The 23,575-nt window shown below is 39.0% G+C and overlaps 1 protein-coding gene across 2 annotated transcripts in view; it reads right to left on the minus strand.

Moving 5' to 3' along the window:
- PTPRB (protein tyrosine phosphatase receptor type B) overlaps positions 1 to 23,575 on the minus strand; it is a 112,801-nt gene that overhangs the window by 55,526 nt on the left and 33,700 nt on the right. For both annotated transcript variants that reach the window (XM_027107023.1, XM_027107024.1), the window contains 6 exons: positions 17,391 to 17,666; positions 16,231 to 16,488; positions 14,314 to 14,577; positions 11,955 to 12,224; positions 10,685 to 10,945; positions 2,041 to 2,307 (listed from right to left, as the gene is read on the minus strand). In XM_027107023.1, the coding sequence (XP_026962824.1) occupies positions 2,041 to 2,307; positions 10,685 to 10,945; positions 11,955 to 12,224; positions 14,314 to 14,577; positions 16,231 to 16,488; positions 17,391 to 17,666 (1,596 nt within the window). The remainder of the gene's footprint in view (positions 1 to 2,040; positions 2,308 to 10,684; positions 10,946 to 11,954; positions 12,225 to 14,313; positions 14,578 to 16,230; positions 16,489 to 17,390; positions 17,667 to 23,575) is intronic.

Here is a 23,575-nt window from a genome sequence, read left to right on the forward strand (position 1 = left end):
TAATTACAAGTCCCACTTATCAAGTGATCTCAGATATCAAACTATTTTAGTATAGCACCATACGCTGGAGAGCCCTTGTGGTATTTTAAGTTGGGAATTAACCTGTGTGGCGGCATCTGACTACTTGCTCACAAAACCATTTCCTTTTCCTCTTGGACACACAGCTAGACTGTATTTCCCAGCCGCCCCTGCAGTTAGGTGTAGTCATACAACTGTGTTCCCGTTAATGGAATGTGGGTGGAAGTGATGTGTTTACTTCCAGCTTTAGTAGTCTTCCGCCTCCCCATAACCTCCATTCTCTGAAGAAATGGAGAGACCTCTGAGAACCTAGAGGAAGGAAGAACCACAGATGGTAGGAGCCTGGGTCCCTTAATTACTGCTTAGAGAAGAACCAACCAATAGAGTTGTCCCGTCAGGAACACCCACATTGTACAGTTGTATAAGCAGGAAATAAGTCAGCCTAATCTGACTAATACAACTGCAAGTCACTGGGAGATGGATGCAAGATCCTTTTCAACTCCTCTCCACAACTTGTTATTTCTCCTTCCCCACTCTGACACCCGGTGTTGGGGTGACTTACTGGGGATGGAAGAGAAAATGAAGGCTTAGATAGATAAGTGAATGGCAGAGCTAGGACCAGAATGTAGGCCTCTTGATTCCCCAACTAAGCTTTTCAGTCCCTCACCCCCAATTATGCTACATTGATGGATGGTGCCAAGAACCATTAAAAGAGAAGAAGGAAGGTATCAGGAAGAACACAGGCAACAGTATCAGTCGCCACAGAATGACAGAAATGGGCAGACATCAGTGAATTTCTACCTAGACTATGAAATATCTTTTCAATGACTTAGTTGCTCTTTTGGGAGAATTAATGAAGTTAATGGTCCTTGGGTTCATTAAGCAGGTGAGATTCATGATTTTCAAAAGGATATATCTATGGATACCTAACGCTGATACTCAGAATCTGAGCATTGGAAATATAGAGGGAGGAGACTGACATCCAACTTAACATAATCATATGAAATTAAACGGGCAAAGTCACTGACCTGAATTCACTAATAATTATTAAAGCTTCTATTGGATTTATTTAATTGTATATCTTTCTAAGAAACTGGAACATACATTTTATATTGTTTGTTTATGTTCCTTCTTTGTGTTGTGTAGAAAATTGTATTCCCTTCTCTGGTGCTGCACCTCTGCCTGACACATATGACCACGTGACATTTATTTGATTACTTAGCTCTCTGCCCTATTTGACTATGAGCTCTTTAAGGTCAAGGAACATTGTTTAGGTGGTGTACAGTATTAAGCACTGTTTAATGTTGCTTGTGAAAATATATGGGATTGGGTAATTTTATTAGCTTAACTTTTTTTGTTTGTTTGTTTTTGTTTTTGTTTTTGTTTTGTGGTACGCGGGCCTCTCACTGTTGTGGCCTCTCCCGTTGCGGAGCACAGGCTCCGGACGCGCAGGCTCAGTGGCCATGGCTCACGGGCCCAGCCGCTCCGCAGCATGTGGGATCTTCCCGGACCGGGGCACGAACCCGTGTCCCCTGCGTCGGCAGGCAGACTCTCAACCACTGTGCCACCAGGGAAGCCCTATTAGCTTAACTTTTGACCATGGAAGTTGGAGATCATTTTTTTTCGGTCTTGAAACCAAGAATATGAAAGAGAATGGAAGATACTTTTTTTAAAAAGTTCATGACTTGTTTACCTTAATCGGACATAAATATTTCAAAGAAAATCAGCTAGATGAAGGAATAAGCTTAGGTAGCAGATGACTATCATGTCATCACAAAGGGTTTTCTAGGAGTTCTGACACATGTATTGGAGATTTTAGAAAATTTAGAATTCATTCTCTCCTACTCTCACCCATCATCCAATTTCCATTCCTGGGAGATCAACATGTACTGTCTGGATAGCACTGAAACTTGGCTTTTAGGAAGATCAGAGTTGGGTCTGTCTTTAGGATGTTTTAAAACACCTAGGATATACCCTGGAGGTTCCACGTGCTCAGATCGCCGTAGGTCACACTCTTCTTACCTGTCCTTCCCTCCACCACCACTTGTCGGGAAGAGATTCCTCCGCTTACTGTGGTTACCACCATGGAGTAGAGGCTGCCCGATTTGAGGGAGTGGAAGCTGTATCTGCTGGTCTCACTGGAGACACTTTCATTTTTGATGACCACGTTTTCATGGATCAGTAAGACTTGGTAGAAGTCTATGTCTCCCAATGCTTGGGTCCAGTTAGTGAAGAGACTGCTTGTTGTCCCTTGGTTGGCCACATGCAAACCGGTCACTTGGGCAGGCACTAAAACAGAGTAGACAGGGAAGAAAAAACAGATGATATTTTGTCACCCTAAGGAAGTGTAACAAAAATGAGTAAAAAATGGAGACAGTCTTGAAAATGCTAAAAAAATATATATTTTTTGATATAGACACTCAGCTTTATTTCCTGTGAAATATGGAGAACTATTCCCCTACAGAGACTCTACCATTCTGAAAAAGCTGCTTATATGGGAAATCAAAATTATTTCAGATCCAAGGATAAGATGATGCATGCCTATTACGTAGTCTTGATTTTTAAATTTTAAATAATAAAAGGCTGTTTATTATATGATATCACTTATATGTGAATTCTAAAAAAGAATACAAATGAACTTATTTACCAACAGAAACAGACTCACAGACATAGAAAGCAAACTTATGGTTACCAAAGGGGAAGGAGAGGGAGGGATAAATTAGGAGTATGGGATTGGCAGATACATAAAACGCTGCTATTTTTGAAGACTGCTTACTTAATGTTATTTTATCTGTCCCTACCCCGTGAGAACTCAAAGCCACATGATCTACTGGAGCTAATGGTTGTTATGGGGTGGTATTGGGAAATCCCTTTAACCTGATGATTAGATTGTAGTCTAGGAGACTGGTAATTCTTTATTGGCACATTCTCAAGAGGACTATTCTTACACATGAAAATGCTACAATGCTATATGTTATAGTATTATATAATAATAATAATGAAAATGATAACAACTGATTGCCTGTTATGTGTCAGTTATGGACTCTATGCTTTACAGATGTTATATTATTGGTTACTCATTCAAAACTCTATAGAGTTGATTTTTTAAATTCCCTTTACAGAGGAGGAAACCAAGGATCATAATGTAAGTAACTTAGCCTATACAACAGTGCGAACAAATTGTCATTCTGGCATCCAAAGCCTGATTTGTCTCACCTGTGAGCCTGTGCCCTTTACCTAATTAACAACTACTGTGATTTTTAACCTGTCCATTGACAAATCTTTTACACAGATCTTGAAGTTGGCACTTGATCAACATACATCTCTTTTGTGCCTCTTCCCAGAATTATGATAATCAAAGGGAGTGGAACCTTGCACAACGCTTCTCAGAAATCACTGACTTGTGGATTTAGGTACAAACATACTTATTAAAATACATTACTGTACATGGATCAAAAGATTCAATTCCAATTCTAAATTTCATATGGAAAGCAAAGGAATTAATATGCCAAAACAGTTTTGAGAAAGAAGAATAAAGTTGGAGGACTAACATCATCTGATTTCAAAACTTCTAGAAAGCTACAGTAATGAAGACAGTGTGATACTGGCAAAAAAGTAGACACATAGACTGATGGAACAGACTTGAAGGTCCAGAAATAGACCAAACACATATATAATCGATTGATTTTTTTTTAATAGAGATGCAAGGGCAATTCAGTGGAGAAAGGAGAGTCTTTTCAACAAATAGGACTGGAATTATTAGATATGCATAAGCAAAGAAATAAACTTCCCCCCATATCTCACACATATACAAAAATTAACTCAAAATTGATTATACACCTAAATTTACAACCTAAAACTATGAAACTTCTAGGAGAAAATTTTGGTGACCTTGTGTTAGACAAAGGTTTCTTAGGTATGACACCAAAAGCATGATTCATGAAAGAAAAAACTGGTAAATTGACATCAAAATTAAAAACTTATATTCTGCAAGATATACTAATAAATGAATGAAAAGACAAGCCAGGGGAGGAGATCAAGATGGTGGAGTAAGAGGACAGGGAGCTCACCTCCCTGTCACCAAAAATATATCTACATGTGGAGTAATTATCACTGAAAACTAATTGGAAACTGGCAAAAATACTCCTGTACAACCAAGACTGTAAGAAAGATACACACGTAATAGGGTAGGAAGGGAACAGAAGTGATTGGGTCAGGACCTGTGCCCCTCAGAGGGGACTCAGAGGACAAGGAGATGACATTGGTGGACACTCAACCTGGGGAGTGAGCAGGTTAAACCAAGTTTGGGCATCTCAGTCCTGGTGTCCTACATGAGGAGACAAGCCCCCTTAGCTGGTTGGAGAACTGCTGGGACAAAGAGAAGAGCTGAGGAAGTCTGGACTCCACTCATGAGGGGCACACACATGCTGGCTAACCCCCAAGGCGGAGTAGAGAAAGGTCTGCTCTAGTGGCTGCCGAGTTTCCCATGACCACCTGGGACACGTACCAGCCCAAGCCAAGCGAACATTCCGACCCCACTCACTTCATGCCACAATGTGGCACTGGATCTGGGGCAGCCATGGCTGGGGAAGAAACTTGACTGTGGGACCCAGAGGTGACAGGGAGCAGCTCCACCCCGGGGTGGAGGCTGGGTGGGGCAGCACGTCTATACTTGGTGCTTACTCAAGCAGTGCCTCAGACTACCCAGATTTCTGACGGGGTGGCCACTCCACCACAGCTAACCTCCAGATACACGTAGAGCTCACATGGGTCCCACCTGCCCTGTGGAGCATTTCCGCGACAGGGTGGGGGCAGCGGATGCAGGCAGTAGTGATCAGCTGGGAGAGACAAAGGGGACCTGCACCAGAGGCTGCATCTGAGTGGAGCCATAGACACCTACACGGGCAGCGCATTGGAACTCTGTCTGCACACAGGCCCCACTTGCTTCAGCACTCCCCTCCTCTGGAGTAAAGGTCCCGGTGCTGGGAGAGGGAAAAACACACACTTAAAGTGAACAAAGTCAGCTCGAGCCTGATCCTCAGGGTTTCTGCCCAGCAACTTGGGGATCAGACCCCACCCCTGACAGGGCAATGATGGCCACTGAACAGAGAGGAAGTCCCACCTCACACCTGGCACCAGCTCTAGCCCCTCCACCTCCAGCCCAACCTCTACCAAGGTGACAGCTGCCAGCTATCACCCTAAAACAACAGCCTGAAGAAAGATGTAACTTGCATTCATGTCAAATCCAGCTCTCTCACCAAAGACACTGGGCGAACACAGCCCGTACAGGGAGGCTCCCACATAAGAACACCCCTTTAAGACCACAATAGGTAACTGTTTCACCTAAATTCATAGAGGCAGAGATAAGCAAAATGAAAAAGCAGAGGAACTACTCTTAATTGAGAGAGCAAACAAAACCCCCTAAAAATAAATAATGAAACAAAAATAATTTACCAGGTAAAGGATTAAAAACATTGGTAATAAAAATGTTAACTGAATTAGGGAAAAGAATTTATCTAAACAGTGAACATTTTAGCAAGGAACCAGAAGATATAAAAAAGATCCCATCAGAAATGAATAACTCAGTAGCTGAACTAAAATAAACGTACTAGAAGGAATGAAGAGCAGACTAAGTGGTACATAAGTGATCTGGAAGATAGAATAATGTAAATCACCCAATCAGAATAGCAAAAAGAAAAACAAATTTTAAAAAATGAAAGCAATTTAAGAGATCTCTGAGATAACATTAAGTGTACCAACATTTGCATTATAGGGATCCCAGAGAAGAGAGAGAAGAGGACTGAAAATGTATTTGATGAAATTATGGCTGAAAACTTCCCAAACTTGAAGAAGGAAACAGATATCCAGGTTCAGGAAGTGCAGGGGGTCCCAAACAAGACAAACCCAAGTAGAGCCACACCACATATCATAATTAAAGTGGCAAAAGTTAAAGAGAGAATTCTAAAGGCAACAAGAGAAAAACAAAGAGTCATATACAGGGGAATCCCCATAAGGCTATTAGCTGATTTCTCTGCAGAAATATTCCAGGCCAGAAGGGAGTGGCATGATATATTCAAGTGCTGAAAGGGAAAAACCTGCAACCTAGGATACTCCACCCAGCAAGATTATCATTTAGAATAGAAGTAGAGATAAAGAACTTCTCAGACAAGTAAAAACTAAGAGTTCATCAATACTAAATCTACCCTAAAAGAAATGTTGAAGGGTCTTCTCTAAATAGAAAAGAAGTAAGAATCTAAATGAAAGGGAAAAATCTCACTAGGAAAGGCAAATATATAATAATGATGGAGGATCAACTACTTAAATAAGACAGTACATACGTTAAAAGACAAAAAATTGTAAAAACAACTATAATAACACTATACAGTTAAGGGATAAGCAGAAGATGTAAAATATGGCATCAAAACCACAAAATGTGGGGGAGGAGAGTAAAAAATGTAGGTCTTTTAGAATGTGTTTGAACTTAAATGACTACCAGTTTAAAACAAGTAGATATAATTGTAGGTCAGCATATGTGAATCCCATGATAACCACAAATCAAAAAGGATAAACTATCTAGGAATAAACTTAACCAAGGAGGTGAAGTATAAACTCTGAAAACTATAAAAACATTGATGAAGTAAACTGAAGACGATACAAAGAAATGGAAAGACATTCCATGCTCTTGGATTGGAAGAATTAATATTGTTAAAATGGTCATACTACCCAAAGTAATCTATAGATTTAATGCAATCCTTATCAAAATACCCATGTCATTTTTCACAGAACTAGAACAAATAACCCTAAAATTCACATGGAATCACAAAAGACTGTGAATTGTCAAAGCAATCTTGAGAAAAAAGAACAAAGCTGGAACTATCATATGCCCAGACTTCAGATTATACTACAAAGCTACAGTAATCAAAACAGTATGATACTGACACAAAAACAGACACATAGATCAATGGAACAGGATAGAGAGCCTGGAAATAAACCCACACACCTATGGTTATTTAATCTACGGCAAAGGAGGCAAGAATACGCATTGGAGAAAAGACAGTCTTTTCAGCAAGTGGTGCTGGGAAAACTGGACAGCTACATGTACAACAATGAGATTAGAACATTTCCTCACACCATATACAAAAATGAACTCAAAATTGATTAAAGACCCAAATGTAAGACTGGAAATCATAAAGCTCCTAGAAGAGAACATAGGCAGAACACTCTTTGACATAAATCGTAGCAATATTGTTTTTGGATTTGTCTCCTAATGCAAAAGAAATAAAAGCAAAAATAAACAAATGAGACCTAATTAAACGTAAAAGCTTTTGCACAGCGAGGGAAATCATTGACAAAAAGACAAACATATAGAATGGGAAAAGATATTTGCAAACGATATGACTGACAAGGGGTTAATATCCAAAATATATAAACAGCTCGTATAACTCAGTATAAAAAAACAAACAACCCAATCAAAAAATGGGCAGAATACCTGAATTTTTTCCAAAGAAGACATACAGGGGGCTAACAGGCACATGAAAAGATTCACAACATTGTTAGTTATTAGAGAAATGCAAATCAAAACCACAATGAGCTACCACCTCACAGCTGTCAGAATGGCTATCATCAAAAAGTCTACAGATAACAAATATCGGGAGGATGGGAAGAAAATTGAACCCTCATGCACTGTTTGTGGGAATGTGAATTGGTGCAGCCACTATGGAAAACAGTATGGAGGTTCCTCAAAAAACTAAAAATAGGGCTTCCCTGGTGGCGCAGTGGTTGAGAGTCTGCCTGCCGATGCAGGGGACATGGGTTCGTGCCCCGGTCCGGGAAGATCCCACATGCCGCGGAGCGGCTGGGCCCGTGGGCCATGGCCACTGAGTCTGCACATCTGGAGCCTGTGCTCCGCAATGGGAGAGGCCACAACGGTGAGAGGCCTGCACACCGCAAAAAAAAAAAACAAAAAAAACTAAAAATAGAACTCCCATATGATCCAGTAATTCCACTCCTGGGTATATATCTGGAAAAAATGAAAACACTAATTTGAAAAGATACATGCACCCCAATATTCATAGCAGCACTATTTACAATAGCCAAGATATGGAAGCAACCCAAGTGCCCATCAACAGACGAATGGATAAAGAAAATGTGGTATAAGGACTTCCCTGGTGGTGCAGTGGTTAAGAATCCACCTGCCAGTGCAGGGGACACAGGTTCGATCCCTGGTCGGGGAAGATCCCGTATGTCACAGAGCAACTAAGCCCATGCACCACAACTACTGAGCCTGCACTCTAGAGCCCACGAGCCACAACTACTGAGCCCGTGTGCCACAACTACTGAAGCCCGCACGCGTAGAGCCGTGCTCCACAACAAGAGAAGCCACCGCAATGAGAAGCACATGCAGTGCAATGAAGAGTAGCCCCCACTCACTGCAACTACAGAAAGCCCAGGTGCAGCAATGAAGGCCCAAAGCAGCCAAAAATAAATAAGTAAAATAAATAAATTTATTTAAAAAATAAAAGACAATTTACCTTTGAAAATACTGTTAATGAATGCAGTCCAAGTCCATGCCATTGTTAAAAAACAACAACAAAAAGAAAATGTGGTATATATACACAATGGAATATTACTCAGCCATGTAAAAGAATGAAATTCTGCCATTTGCAGCAATGTGGATGTACCTAGAGAATATTATGCTTAGTGAAATAAGTCAGAGGGAGAAAGACAAATACTGTATGATATCACTTATATGTGGAATCTAAAAAATAATACAAATGAGTGTGTGTGCAAAACAGAAACAGACTCACAGATATAGAGGACAAACTAGTGGTTACCAAAGGGATGAGGAAAGGGTGGAGAGGTAAATGAGGGGTATGGGATTAAGAGATACAAACTTCTACATATAAAATAGGTAAGCAACAAGGATATATTGTATAGCATAGGGAATTATAGCCATCATCTTATAATAACTTTTAATGGAGTATATTCCATAGAAATGCTGAATCACAATGCTGTACACCTGAAACTAATATAATACTGTAAATCAACTATACTTCAATAAAATAAAAAGATAAGTCATAGACTGAGAGAAAACATTTCAACATACATTTTTGACAAAGGACTTATTCTGGAATAAAAATTCTCAAAACTCAATGATAAGAAACAAAGAACCCTATTAAAAAATGGGCAAAACATTTGAAAATATAAAAGATAAGTGGATGGTAAATAAGCATATGAAAAAAATGCTTGAAACCATTAGTCATTGAGAAAAGGCAAATTAAAATCACATGAGATACCTCTACACATTTATTAGAATGGCTCAAACTTAAAAAACCAAACAAACTGAAAATACCAAGTGTTGCTGAGAATACGGAGGAACTGGAAATATCATACATTGCTGGTGGGAATGTAAAATTTTACAACCACTTTGGAAAGCAGCTTGGTAGCTTCTTACAAAGTTAAACGTTCACTTACCATATGACACAGCAATATGAGTGGTGGGAATAATGAAAATGATCTTAAGTCTAAAACAATGCCTTGGACTTTCATTGCTGGCACAAACCATGAAAATCCCCCCAATACACGCAACTGCACATGTTGGATAAAACATAAAAATGTAAATGCATGAATGAGTCGTCAAGAATGTAAGGAATTCTCAGAGACCTGTAAGAAAGTGACAGAGAGGTAACTGGATCACTGAAGCAGACTGTCACCATGAGGGCATCTTTCAAACATAAATTTAAGCTTTGATTTTATAGCTTTGCAAGAGCTATGAATAGGACTTTCCCAGGGTGAGGAACCTCATAGGTGACTCTGCAAAATATTGGATCCTGAAACTTTATATTCTAAGCGTAAGTGAAATAAATATTTCCTCTCTATTCCCCATATACTGCAGCCTCCTTAATACTAGGTGGAGAAGAAAAAATTTCCACTGAGAATTCATAATGTCAGGACAGCTTCAGTGAGTTTGCAACCCAAATTCATAAAACCCTGGGTGATCAAAAAACCTCAAGCTGACAATTTAGATTGAAATAGGTCTGGGTTGATAGAAATCCTGTGCACCTGAAAGAATCAAGTGAAAAGAAAATTCTTTCTGAAACCCACCTTCAAGAAAGACCCCAAAGAATTCCCACAGAATAAAATCCCAAGGTATATGAGTTTAGAATAAAACATCACAAACATTTAAGGCAGGAAGCACCATGAGCAAAAGGCAGAGAACTCAGTAAACAACAGCACTGAACTCCTGAATATTTCAGATATTATACTGATCAGACAGAATGAAAATAAAAATCATTAATTTGCTTATAGCGATAAAGGAGGAGAATGGAAAGAGCAACAGAATACTAAACATATTAGGAAGAGAACCAAAGAATATGTTTAACAGTGAAGAACATAACAATTAAATTTTAAAACTCAGTGGGTGGATTTTAAAATAGATTAGATAGAATTAAAGAAAGATAGATTAGACAGAACTAATGAACTAAAACTAAGAGCTGAGGAAATTATCCAGACTATAGCCCAGAGATCAAATACATGGAAAACATGAAAAAAAAATGTATACAATGCCCAGTACAGAACAGCCCTTTAATGAACATTTATAAGTTGAATGTTAGACAATTCAGCAGACAGGATACTTTTAAAGCCTAAAATTTATAAAAAATGTTACCTGTTCTTCCTTTGGTTGAAGATGAATTTTTTAGGTCTCCACTAATACTGCTGACTGTAGCTATGTATTTTCGTCCCGGCACCAGGTCAGTAAAAGTGAATTCTTTGGCATCTTTGGGGAGCAACTTGTGGATGAGTAAAAGGTCTCTGTCGATTAGTGAAATGATGTATTTCTCCCATTCTGCTGCAGGGGTCTGCCACATGACACCCAGTGAGGTTTCATTGGCGTGTTTGACACGAAGCTGAAGGACGGCCAGGGGGACTGGGGAGAAAGCAATGGACATTCGGGTCATTGATCAACTTGGATACACTCCAGTGTTCCTTAGAGATCTTTTCTCTTCCATCCACAGGAGTGTTCTAGTTGAGCATTTCTCTTCTGAATGCTTCTGAGCATTTAGGAAAAAAAAGCTAATCACAAAAAAACGTTGTTCGTGTAACATAACCAGAAATAAGGACTCAAAAGAATACTCTTGGAAAATACTTTACTGGGTCATTTATTTTTGATCATTGTCCAGCAGATATTAATATCTGGAAAATGAAGAGATAACTGGAAGACACAGAGGGCAAGCTAAAGACGTTTCTTGGTCCATTTCTTTGACGTTCTTCTAAGAACATTGCGTCAGTGTAGTTATTTCCTTATTATCAGGCAAGACTAAAAGAGAACATATTTGAATTTCACTCCAAGTATGCAGCATTCCATGTCACAGGGATTTTCATAGAAATGTTGAGTTTAGTAGGTCAACTCTCTTATTTGAAAGTTGAGGAAATGGACTCAGAGAGGTTGTGACTTGCCCAAGGAATTACAGTATAATGGTGACAGCAAGAATACCAAAACCCATGTCTCAGTAGCCTCCCTCTCCTCTGCCCTAGAATCTGAATATATTCCTCTCCACTTTAACAACTCTTCCTCGGCACCTGAAAATCCCCTATTAGTCAACAGTGGGTCACGGCAGTGGTTCTCTAACACTGATCACCAGCAAAATGTTATCAACTATCTACTTTGTGGGGAGGATTCTCTCAGATTGTTTCCTTCCTGTTCTTTTGGTGTTAGAAAGGTCTTTCTTTTAAAAAACAATGAACCTACTAGTGGAAGTGATTTCTAATACTCTAATTTGACAAAATTAAACATTACCAACCTATTTCAGTTTGTCAGTCTATAATGTCTCAAATACAGGGAACCCTGGGGTATGACATTGACGGTTACCTGGGTTACTTGGAAGAAGGACCGAATTAAGGTTCCATCAGTCATTAACACCTTGATATTTGCTTACCTGTCCTGCCATGGCAACGCTTAGAATTCTTCAGATTTCCGCTCTCAACAGTGACTTCGACCTCATACTGTCTTCCCGGTATGAGCCCCACATCACGTATGACGTAGTGTGTTTCCTCCTTTCCCACGGTGGTGTTGAGCAGCACCGAAGAATCATTCAAGAGCAGGATACGGTACTGCTCCCAGTCTCCAGCAGGGGGCGACCAGCTCACCACCAGGGACCTTGTAGAACCATTGCTGTTTGCCTCCAGGTCTCCAACTTCCTCTGGAACTAAACAGTGAAATGATGTCAAAAGGAGATACTAAAATCCAAAAGTAAGGATGCTCATTCACTTTTCATGGGCAACAGTAGATAAGAGACCTAATAGCTAAAATTCAAAACATTTCTATCGAATGGCCTTGAGGACGCAGGAAGGGGGAAGGGTAAGCTGGGACGAAGTGAGCGAGTGGCATGGACATATATACACTACCAAATGTAAACTAGATAGCTAGTGGGAAGCAGCCACATAGCACAGGGAGATCAGCTCTGCTTTGTGTCCACCTAGAGGGGTGGGATAGGGAGGGTGGGAGGGAGACTCAAGAGGGAGGAGATACGGGTATATATGTATATGTATAGCTGATTCACTTTGTTATACAGCAGAAACTAACACACCATTGTAAAGCAATTATACCCCAATAAAGATATTGAAAAACAAAACAAAACCCCCATTTCTATCCCCTCCTGATGTTTGTGAATTGCAAATGAGCATCCTGGAGCCATTGGACACTCGAGAAATGCATGTTAAAATCATTTTAGTAATATATCAGTAATGTGATCTTCTGTAACAGTGCTAATAACCTAGTGATACAAACGCTGTGTTTTTCTGATTGCATACCAGCCCTAGAGACAGTACTGATGTTGCTTATAATGATGGTGACAGTGATGGATGTGGCATCTTTTGGAAGAGACCCTGGATGTTGTGGTCACAAAACATGCCTCTCTTCCAATGGAAAAGATTAATCTCCTTGCAATACAACTCTAATCTTATTATTCTTTGCTCAAAAACATTTAAGGTTTCTCCATTAACTACAGAATAAAACATCAAGTCCTTGGTGTGGTGTTTGTAGCCCTCCCAAATCAGACCCCATATCCTGCCAGTCTTCATTCTGACTACTCCCTGCAGCCCCCCTCCCTGGTTCCCCACTCTTGAATGCTGGCCTCCAGTTTCACGTTCTGTAGACCTGTAAGTCTCCTGGTCTCTTCCGCCTCGGTGCCTTTGCTTGTGTTATTCCTTCCACCTCAAATGCCCTTCCCTCTTTTCCCTCTCAACTTGCCAAGAGCTTCATATTTTTAAAGTACCAGTTAAAGGCCATTTCCTCCCAGAAGTCTTTACTGATCTTCTGAAAGAGAGTTTGTTTCTCTTTTCTTTCTGACCATATATATGGCTCTTACTTGGGATCTCCAATAGCACAGACAATGGACTCTGGAATAGGACAGTCTGGTTTAAACCCCACCACTTATTGGCTGGATGACTATGGACATGTTATTTGGCCTCTTCGAATTATCTATAAACTGGTGATAATATCAGGACCTCTCTTGTGGTTTTGGTGAGAACTGAATGAAATAATGGTGTAAACTGTTTAGTCAGTGCCTGATCCATGGAAATATCAGTATCATTACCATTATTAAAATATAATATTTTTATTTCGTGTGTGTGTGTGTGTGTATTCTACATTTGTGTGATTAAAATGTAACTTCCTTAAAATCGAGGGTCGGCAAAGTAAATATTTCAGGCTTCTTGGGCCACATATGGTCTCTGCATCATAGTTTTCTTTAGTTTTCTTTCTTTTTAAAAAAACTCTTTAAAAATGTAAAAAGCACCCTTAGTTTGGGGCTATACAGAAACAGGTCACAGGCCATATTTGGCTGAAGGGTGTAGTGTGCTGAACTCTGCCGTCTTAATAACTCTCAAAGCTCATAATATGGTAATTTACAGGAAGAAGGCACTGGATAAATGTTTGGTGACATAAATAAAATAATTTATGGGAAACATGGGTAAGTGCTAACTGGCCTTCATTATAAGAGTTGATCAGAAATGTTTTATTCATTAGTATCAATGCTAATTCATTTATGCTACTTAAGTGGTGTGACATGAAATAGCACAGGGCATCAATCCAAATACATTTGCTTAAATAATCAGACGAATGCAATTAACCCTCGCTTGACTCTGTATAGCGGGGCCTGGCCCATAGACACCCTGAGTCATGTAGACCATACTTCCCAGGTTGGGAAAGGGATTTTCCTTCTAACTTATCCTGTTCTAAGGCGGGTCAGAGAGTGATTTGAGCCAACTAAGGAATTTCTGGAGCCTTAGACTCACCTGTTCTGCCCACTGCCATCTTATGAGCAGACAATTCACCAGAGACACAGCTGATGGTGACTTGATAAAGTCGTCCAGGGGCTAAGTCTTTAAATTGAGTTTCAGTAATCTGGGGTGCTAATATTCTGGATTCTTTGATGGTCCCTTGGTGAGACAGTGTAATGTTATAGAAATCCACATTTCCAGAAGGTCTTTGCCACTTGACTTTTAAAGAGGTCAAAGTGCCATCATTTGTCACCTTCAGATTTGAGACTTCCATGGGGGCTAATTAGGAAGAAAGGGAAAGAGACTTTAACTCAGGATATCATACCACTCTTATGGCCAAATTTCGCCCTGTGTCTTAATCTCTACAAGTCACACTCCCTGCTCTGAAGAAAACAACTTCACAAGGTAAAAATAATACTGCAAAACCAAAGAAAGGTTGTCTGGCTAGTGGACAGAGGACAAACATGGCAGTCAGGAGCCTAGATTCTGCCTCAGACTTGGCCATTGGTTGGCTGGACAACCCTGGGCAGCTCTGTCTATCTTACTAAGCCTAGGGGTCCTTACTGCCTCATGATGGCTTGATCAAAAAAAACTTAAAATGGTCTTTTCCAGTTCTGAAAATCTTTAAGTGGAATCCTCAAAGAATGTCATCTGCCTAATTTCTTCCTGTCTTTATGTATTTAATAATAGCAAGTACATAATAAATAGATTGGTTGACTGGCCATCATAAATTTTTTTGTGCTGAAAATAGTTTCTTTTTCATATTGAATCATGATAAAGTTAAAGCTTAGGAGTTGTGTCATTATTTCATCAGAGGAAAATGATTACAAAGGAGAGACACTTTGGTGAATATATTTTCTACCTTTTGCTTATGCTATAATTTTGGGCCTCACTAATGGCATAATATAAATTCACAATGTTTCATTAAAATAATGGGCGTGGCACATTGCTTTTGCATATGCCAGTTAGAAGTGCAATTTGCTCTTGATATACATAAATAATTCTTAAAATATATGGTACATTTTTGTTGGGAATATATATATATATATATATATATATATATATATATATATATATATCTTTGAGGTGTGATACGAAAGGTATATAAATATATAGGTGTCCCCAAATATCTTTCCCACCAACCTATTATTTCAGGAACTCTCCTCCCTAGAGTAATGTCTAAGGCACTACATATTTTAGAGTTTCCCTTAAAATTACACAGCTTCCCAAAGGAGGGGATTTATTAACACATTAGACCCACCAGAAGCATTAGGATGCACTTGAATGTAAGCTCCATGAGGGGAAAGACTTTGTCTCTCTTGGACATTGTTATATCCACAATGTCTGGTATATAGTTTACACCTAATAAATATTGATTTAATGAACTAATGAATGAATAATATGTATATAAATGATTCATTAAAACTTAGCACAGATTAGTTTTCTGGCTATGTTAGGCTATGAGAACAGGTTCTATAGAATTGGGTCTCAGGAGATGTTTTGTTGGATAGAGGGTTTGGGCAATGGCTGTTTCTTTATACAAAGACCTAAGAGTAGGTCTTTGTATAGCACTGAGAAGAGTAATCCTGGTTCATTGTGAGTGATGTCACAGGGGATGATGCCTGTTTAAGCGAAGGAAGTAGGAATCCTTAACTAAAAGTAGGAATCCTTAACTAAAAAGAGAAGCTAAGATTATATCAGTGATTAACTCTGCTATTTCACAAGGTTGTCAAGGACGAGCCTAAACTTTAGAATGAAAGGGAATCCCTCTTTCTCTAAGTAGAAAAGTGGATACATATTAAGGTCTTCTACAACATATGCATTTCCATTTGTCCTATACTACCATTATCCAAATAATTTAATAAACCTTGTTTATTAAACATTTCCTTGATTTGCGTTTTATTCTTGTTCAGAATAGCTAGGGAAACTTACTTGTCCTGGCTGGTTTCCATCTGTAGTTTTGCAGCCCTGCAGCCTCGGTAACAATGGTGACATTATAGAGGTGACCAGGTATCAGTCCATGAAAAGCATAGGAAGTAGTAGCTTTGTCCACGGCAAAACTATGAACTAGAATTCCTTTATCCATTAGTATCAGCTGGTATCTTTCCACGTTCCCAGAGCCACGTGACCAGGAAATCAGGAGAGAATTCGTTTTCGCTGAAATACCAATATCTTCCACTGGCGATGGCACTAGTGGGATACAATGCATTTCCAAACTGTCATTCATAATTTCCTTATAGAAGGTATAGACACATTTCATTTGAAACCACACATCCATTTATGCTTCTCTGTACATCTAACTTGTGTAATAACTAATGAAAATAGCACCCTTGAAATTTTATTGGAACCTGGATTAATGCTCTTTTCAAAGTCCACAGCCTAAAGCTACATCATAGTTTATCTGTCTCCCCCACTTAACAGGTATCAAGGTAGATTTTGTCAATGAAGTATGATGTGGCATAGCGGTAAAGGGAAAAGAGAAAGGAAAGAACTGTAGACGTTGAAAAATGGAAAGAGAGCAACAGAGCAGGAGAGAAAATAAGGGGAGAGTGAATGATAAGAAAGTAAGTTATGGAAGGAAATGGTAATGTGTCATTGATATCGGGATGTATGGGTGCAAGAAAAGACTGGTTCCAAACATAGGAATATTCAGGAAACACCATGACTTGATGTTAAGAGAAGAATATACAGGGGAGGGAAAACATTTAAAAAATAATTTTCATTTTGCACAAACTCAGAAAATGAGGCAGAAAATCCTGTTGCCTAACATTTGAGTTAGAAGGGCCATTAGGAAACATCTTCCTCATTTTGGAGAAAGTTCCAGTCCCAGAGAAGTTCCATGACTTGTTCAAAATCACCCAGCAAGCTAGCAGCACAACCCCACCTCCTTGTTTCCAGTCCAGTCTTTCCTCTGTATCAAACAGTATTTATTTGTCTCTCTGTCTATCTATCTATCTACCTACCTACCTATCTATCCACCTATCTATTTATTGTTGATCTTGGGGCATTCTTACTCCCATTTCCTGAATGTAATATAATTTCAAAAGAATCATAGACTATTAAATACGCAACTATCCGTAAACAGGTCTTACCTGTTGATCCATTGGCATAAATTGTAGAGGAACGTTTATCCCCAGAAACAGCTGTGACGGCAATTTTGTATTTACTACCAGCAGTGAGGTTTAAAAATGTATATTCATTCTGTGAAGTTCTTTCTTGAATTTGGGCCCCCTGTGTCTTTTGGTTATCATCAAGTAACTGCACCTCATACCAGGTGACTTTCCCGGAAGAAGGAGCCCACCAGACATGCAAACTGGTGGAAGTACTTTTCTCTTTATTGACTTCCAACCTAGCAGGAGGTAAAGGATCTGCAGAGCAAAAAACAAAAAAAAGAAGGTGGCTTGAAGAATTTTGCAGATACACGCTTACCTTGCTGTAATCCAGATGCATTTTCCTTCAAAACTTTAAGAATCTGCAGCTCATGATACAAATGGGCATTTTATGCCACTCCTAAACTTACTATTTTACTTAAAAAAGAAATCCACCTTGGCTACTAGTCATATAAGCTCCTTTTTTTTCTAATAAAACTTTTTTTTGTTATGACAGCTCTGAGCTTGGAAATCCAAGCAAGGTTATATTTTCTTTGGCTTACAAGTTTTGCACTTTTCAAACATTGACAAACATCCAGGCTCTGCCTGGATAAATACTGAAAATCTCAACAGAAAATACAGATATTAAGAAATAATTTTAAAATGTGTATTTGTACTAAACTTTCCCCTTTTTAGGTTGTGGGGTTTGGGGGGGTTATGTATACAAAACGTTGGGCTGTTTTTAGATATCAGAAAACCATGAAAGATACAGACCTGATTATGAGCCTAGGCGAGGTGTGCTCACCAAAATGAATTCTCCCAACAACTGGGATTCCCTATGTCCCTAGATTTTCTAAACTTGAGTTCTGGGACATTTTGGAGCTGCCAGAGCTCCCAGAGCAGGTGGGTTAGTCCTGTACCTGGCTGTTTACTTAGTTTCAGTTCTCAAAGCCATGGGTCAATTTGAGAAGTCCTGTTTCCCATGTATTGAATCTTCACTGTAGAGCCTGAAATAGGATGAATAGCACGTCTCTAGGTTAGGAGCTAAATCTATAACATTTAGTGAGCAGATGATGCAGTGGGACCATCCGAGAAATAAGGCTCTCCCTACCCTGAATGTTGGGAGTAGAAACGTTGACATTTACATATGAGTAATTTTCAGAAGTCCTATGTGGTTCTTGGTCTAGAAAGTGAGATAAAGATAATGGAGACTAAATTTCAAGAGTCAGGTTAGATGTTTTAGTGACATGGCTATAGAGATCTCAGTTCTTTACCTCCTGGTAAATTATATCTTACTCATGAAAGAAATTGAGGAACTCTAGCATCTACTTAGAACAGTATATGTTTTAAGAAAGTCTTCACTTGTGACTAACATTAGTACAAATAGGAACAAGGTAATCTTATTCTATATTCAGAAGGCATTTATAGCCAGACAGCTCAGTAGACTACGGGTCACCTATAGACTCCATACAGGCTAGATAAGGCCAAGCCAAGACAGAAACTTTGAGAGCCCAAAGCACAGGTGAGCTTAGAGGATCAGGTTGTGTGGTTTATATCCTAGAGCACAGGTTCACCTGAAGAGTGTAGGCTCTAGAGTCTGGTGGCCTGGGCTTGAATCTGGGTCTCCCACTTTGTAGCTGGGTAGCAATTCCTTAACCTCCTCGTGCCTCAGCAGTCTCCTCTGTGCAATGCTGATAACAACGCTATCTTTTCAGTAGAATTGTTATGGAGATTAAGTTGAGTATTTTATCTAGAGCACTCAGAACAGCATCTGGCACATAGTGAGTGTTCAATGTTAGCTAGTATTAGTATTAGTATTCCACCTATAATTGGGATGATCTTGTCATAGAGGCAGGGAGGTGAAGTGGCAGAGAGCATGGGCTTTGGAGTCAGAACTCAATTCAAATTGCAGCTCCCTCATGTATCAGTAACTTGGGGAAGTTACTTAACCTTCTAAGCCTCCATTTCCCCCTCTGTCTGGGGAGTGTAATAATAGTACTTATATTCTTGGATGTTTGGAGGAGTAACAAGATAGAGAGGAGACTTTACATGGTACACAGTGGGCACTCCGTAATATAAACTTATTCTGTCTACATGATCATAAAAAGAAACTTCCTCTGAATCACTGACAAAATGGAGGCAAAAATGGAATACCATTTTTTGGGAAACTAAACTGATAATAGCTTTAATTGCCTTCTTCTTCTTCTTCAAAAAAACACTTGGAAAAATCTTATCAGTTTATTCCCATGAACTAACATTCTAACCCTTAAGATAAAATAAAAAAAAAATTCCCAAGATGATTTTCATTTATGGGTTCTTGAGGAAAAACAGTACGGGTTTTTTTGTGTATGTGTTTGTGTGTGTGTGTGTGTGTGCGGCAATATTATTTAAATTTTCTATCCTACATAACACTCTATAATTAAGGACGTCATCATAAAAGGAAAGGACATAATTTCCCCTCACAGCAAGTTTTCTTGTTACCATGCGATTCTAATAGCCAGAGAAACTGAAGAGCAACCTTGTCATAGCCAACTGAGGTGACACATTTTTGCGGAAGAGGCATTTTAAGGACAAGGATGAGAGGGACAGCTGCTTTCCAGTGATTGTTCAAAAGGGATCAATACTATCACTTACATGCACAACCCAGCCAGATAAAGGTTAAAGAAAATGATCTCATGATCGGTATAATCTAAACATATATAATCTGCAAAATATGATCTATAGAAAATGAATTTTAAGGTTGCGTGCCTAGAGGGTGAAGTTCAGAAATGCAGACTTTATCTAATCTCTCTGAGGCAGAAAACAAAACAGTCAATCCTTTGTACATCCGCTAGAACAAAGGAACAATGAGATTGGGAAGTGCCTGGGCTGCAAGAACCTGCACTGGAAACAAACACTTAAAACCCCATTTATGCTGTGATAAAGCCCTTTGCTGGCAGTGGTCCACTATTGCTATGCATGCGGCAGGAGTTCAGTAGTTTTCAGACTTTGTTTCAATCTAACTAAGCCCAAGGAAAACTCTGCTGTATTAAAAAAAAGTTTTCAATATTTTATTAGAAATAAATTAGATACTTCCATCAGGGTGCTATTTTCATCTAGCATCTATCTATCTATCTATCTATTTATCTACCTACCTACCTATCTATCATCTACCTATCTAGATATCTAGATAGATATATGAAAGAGAGAGTTTTAATGCTATTTGAAAATTTAGTTGTAGGTCTGTAATCTTCTGATCGTGTGACAGGTCATATGTAATTGGAAAACGCTACTTGACTTACATAATTTATGCTGATGGCTGGAGATATCAATGCACACGTGTGCATTTATAGCCTTTCTGGTTTTCCCACCCACTGCTCTCATACATACAGTAACCAGTGAAGTATTATAAGCTTTGAGAACTGTTGAAAACCATAAATCAATAATTTAATCTCAATCAATATATCAAAATTGATCATTAGCCATCAATTTAAGACATCTTTGTTTGTATTTATTTCCAGAAGGATCTGGAATATTGAATGCCAAATGCAAAATTCCATAGCATTCAGCTGCTGTATTTCAATGAATCTACCAGTATCAGGAAGCCCCAGAATTTCATAAGTAGGTTTGCTGTCAACCCACTTTTTCTGATAAAGTTTAGCTAAATTCCTGAACCAAAATGGATTCTTTCTTTTTTCCCTTTTAAAAAAATCTGACTTAAGAAGAGGGAGACACCCATATGTATAAAATGGAAGTGATATTTGCTTTAAAAATTCTTTTGTATGGTCATTAAAACATTATTATCTACTGCTATAGGAATTTGCAGAGTGTTTAGAATTCAAAATGATAGTATTTATTTTGGAAATAAACTTAGCCTTACAACAAGAGAGTAGGGAATCCATAAGTTAGTGCCAAAAACTTTTTTTGAAGTCATAATAGCGCACAACATATCTGTGTAGGATCTGATCGTTTACAATGTGTTTTCTTAGTTGTAATAAGGGTCAGAGGCATTAAGTGACTCATTTACATCACATAGGTAACAAGTAATTCAGCTGAGCTTCTAACACTTGACTCCAAGTCGTGAGATCTTTTCTATCACACCTTAGTTGTCCCAGGGTGGAAAATGATGTCATGAGTCGCACAGTCAGTATAACAACAAAAAAACCAAACCAGATCTCTATGAAAAATAACAGACAAATTTACAGGACTTTCATTTGATAGTTTGGATAGTGTAGCATAGGTAAATGAATAACAACACTAATAATAGCTAAATCTAATCCTGCCGCCAGGGAAGTTCCATTGATTTTTTAAAACTAATGTTTTTCTTCTCCGTTTCTTTTTTCCCCCTAATCTTACTGCCTTAGCCTGGTGTTCCATCACCTTGTGTCTGGATTACTCTGAGTTTTCTGGGTGTCTGCCTTATTTTCTCTCTTTTTTCCACTATTGCCGAATAACCGCTTTGTATCTCTCCCATCTGCCATCCTCATCCCCTAGGGAGCACCAAGAATTTTTCATGAGATAAAGTCTAAGTTTCTCCACAGGAACTCAAGGTCTCCTCAACCAGGATATTATCCTCCACCCACCTCTCCAAAACAAACCTTATCTTTCAGCACTAACTCCAGGACAAGAGATCAATTTTTTATGGATTACAGATTCAATTTCTGTGCCTTTACAGGAATTAGGATACAATTCTAGTTAAAAGCAGACTGGCTAGGAGACTGGAAGCTGCATTTATGTAGCATTCTGTATAAAATGGAGTGAACATCAACTATTCCTATAAACTAATTGCTTATTTTCTCATGGAAACCAGGGTAAGGGTGGGGGAAAAGCCACAAACCATTCCTTGGTGCAGGTTTTTTAAAATGGGCAGAAGGAGAAAACAAGAAAGCAATTGCCCACAATCTGTAGTTAATTAAATAGATTTATAGAGATGTAATTTTCTTTTATTTTTGTAATTGTTGCTGTTTGACTATAGTCAGCTTTCTGACTTATAAGATGATATACTATATTATGCTAATATATCAGATTAACATGCATTTCATTTATCAACTTTATACACTAAATATAAAGTTCAGGTAGCGAGGAACTTTCAAAGTTTTAACAGCATCGCAATTAAAGCAGCTTTGACAATCATTTGCATCATGATTAACACGAGTGAGGAATGCCATGTTATTTTATGGGTCATCATACTTGGCTTCTGAGAATCTACAGTTTACTCAGGCATTTAAGACATATGTGAAAAAGGTAAACACAAAGGTAACTTATCAGGGAGGCTGACTTTGACGTCAGACTAAACCTGGTTCAAATCTCAACACTATCACTTCAAACAGTGACTTTAGGCAAACTGCTTAACCTCCCCGAGGTTAAGTTCCCTCATCTGTAAAATGGGACTAACAATACTTACTTTACAGAGTTGTAAGTGTTAAGAGGTAATGGAGCCAAAGTGTTAAGTGCAGCCCTGGCGCGTGGCGGGGCCTCAGTAAATGGCTGTTGATGTGAGTACTGCAGCTGTTCTTGCTGTTAAGGGTAACACAGGTCAGCACCAATGCTGAACATGCAAAAGGAGAATGATATCCAAGGGGAAGGTCTCAGAGGTGGGCTTGAAATGAACTTGAGCAAGTTGGAAGGTCAAGTAGGACCCAGAAATCAGAGAGAAGAGAGGCCATTGCAGAATGAGAGAGCAGTTTAAGCAAAAGCACTGAAAAGCTCACTTCTGTCGAGTATTAGAGAACCACGTCAGCACGGAGGGGACAATGACAGCTGACAGAGACTTTAACACCCTCATGCCGTCATCCTTCAGCAGCCCTACTCCTCCTCTCTTTGATATTAACATTAGAGGTTTTCTTGGGAATTCCCTGGTGGTCCAGTAGTTAGGACTTGGAGTTCTCACTTATGGGGCCCCGGGTTCGATCCCTGGTCCAGGAACTAAGATCCTTCAAGTCACGTAGCGCAGCCAAACAAACAAACAAACAAGAACCACTTAAGGTTTTCTCAATATTATTTAAATGCTACATAAATGCAGTACAAAGGGAAATCCTTTGGCCTCCTCTTCCAGACTGTTGCCTAGAAGCCGCTCTCATGTAGAAAGTCATGAGCTGTCGCTTGACGTGTGCTGCCGAACCTGGACATCTAGATACTAAGGAATTACTGTCAATGTTAGGTACGATACTGACATTGTCGTTATGTTAAAAATAATGCTTATCATTCAG

Source organism: Aethalodelphis obliquidens, unplaced genomic scaffold, assembly GCF_003676395.1.
Source record: "Aethalodelphis obliquidens isolate GAN/ISIS:26980383/991018 unplaced genomic scaffold, ASM367639v1 scaffold8, whole genome shotgun sequence".
Classification (NCBI taxonomy): domain Eukaryota; kingdom Metazoa; phylum Chordata; class Mammalia; order Artiodactyla; family Delphinidae; genus Aethalodelphis; species Aethalodelphis obliquidens.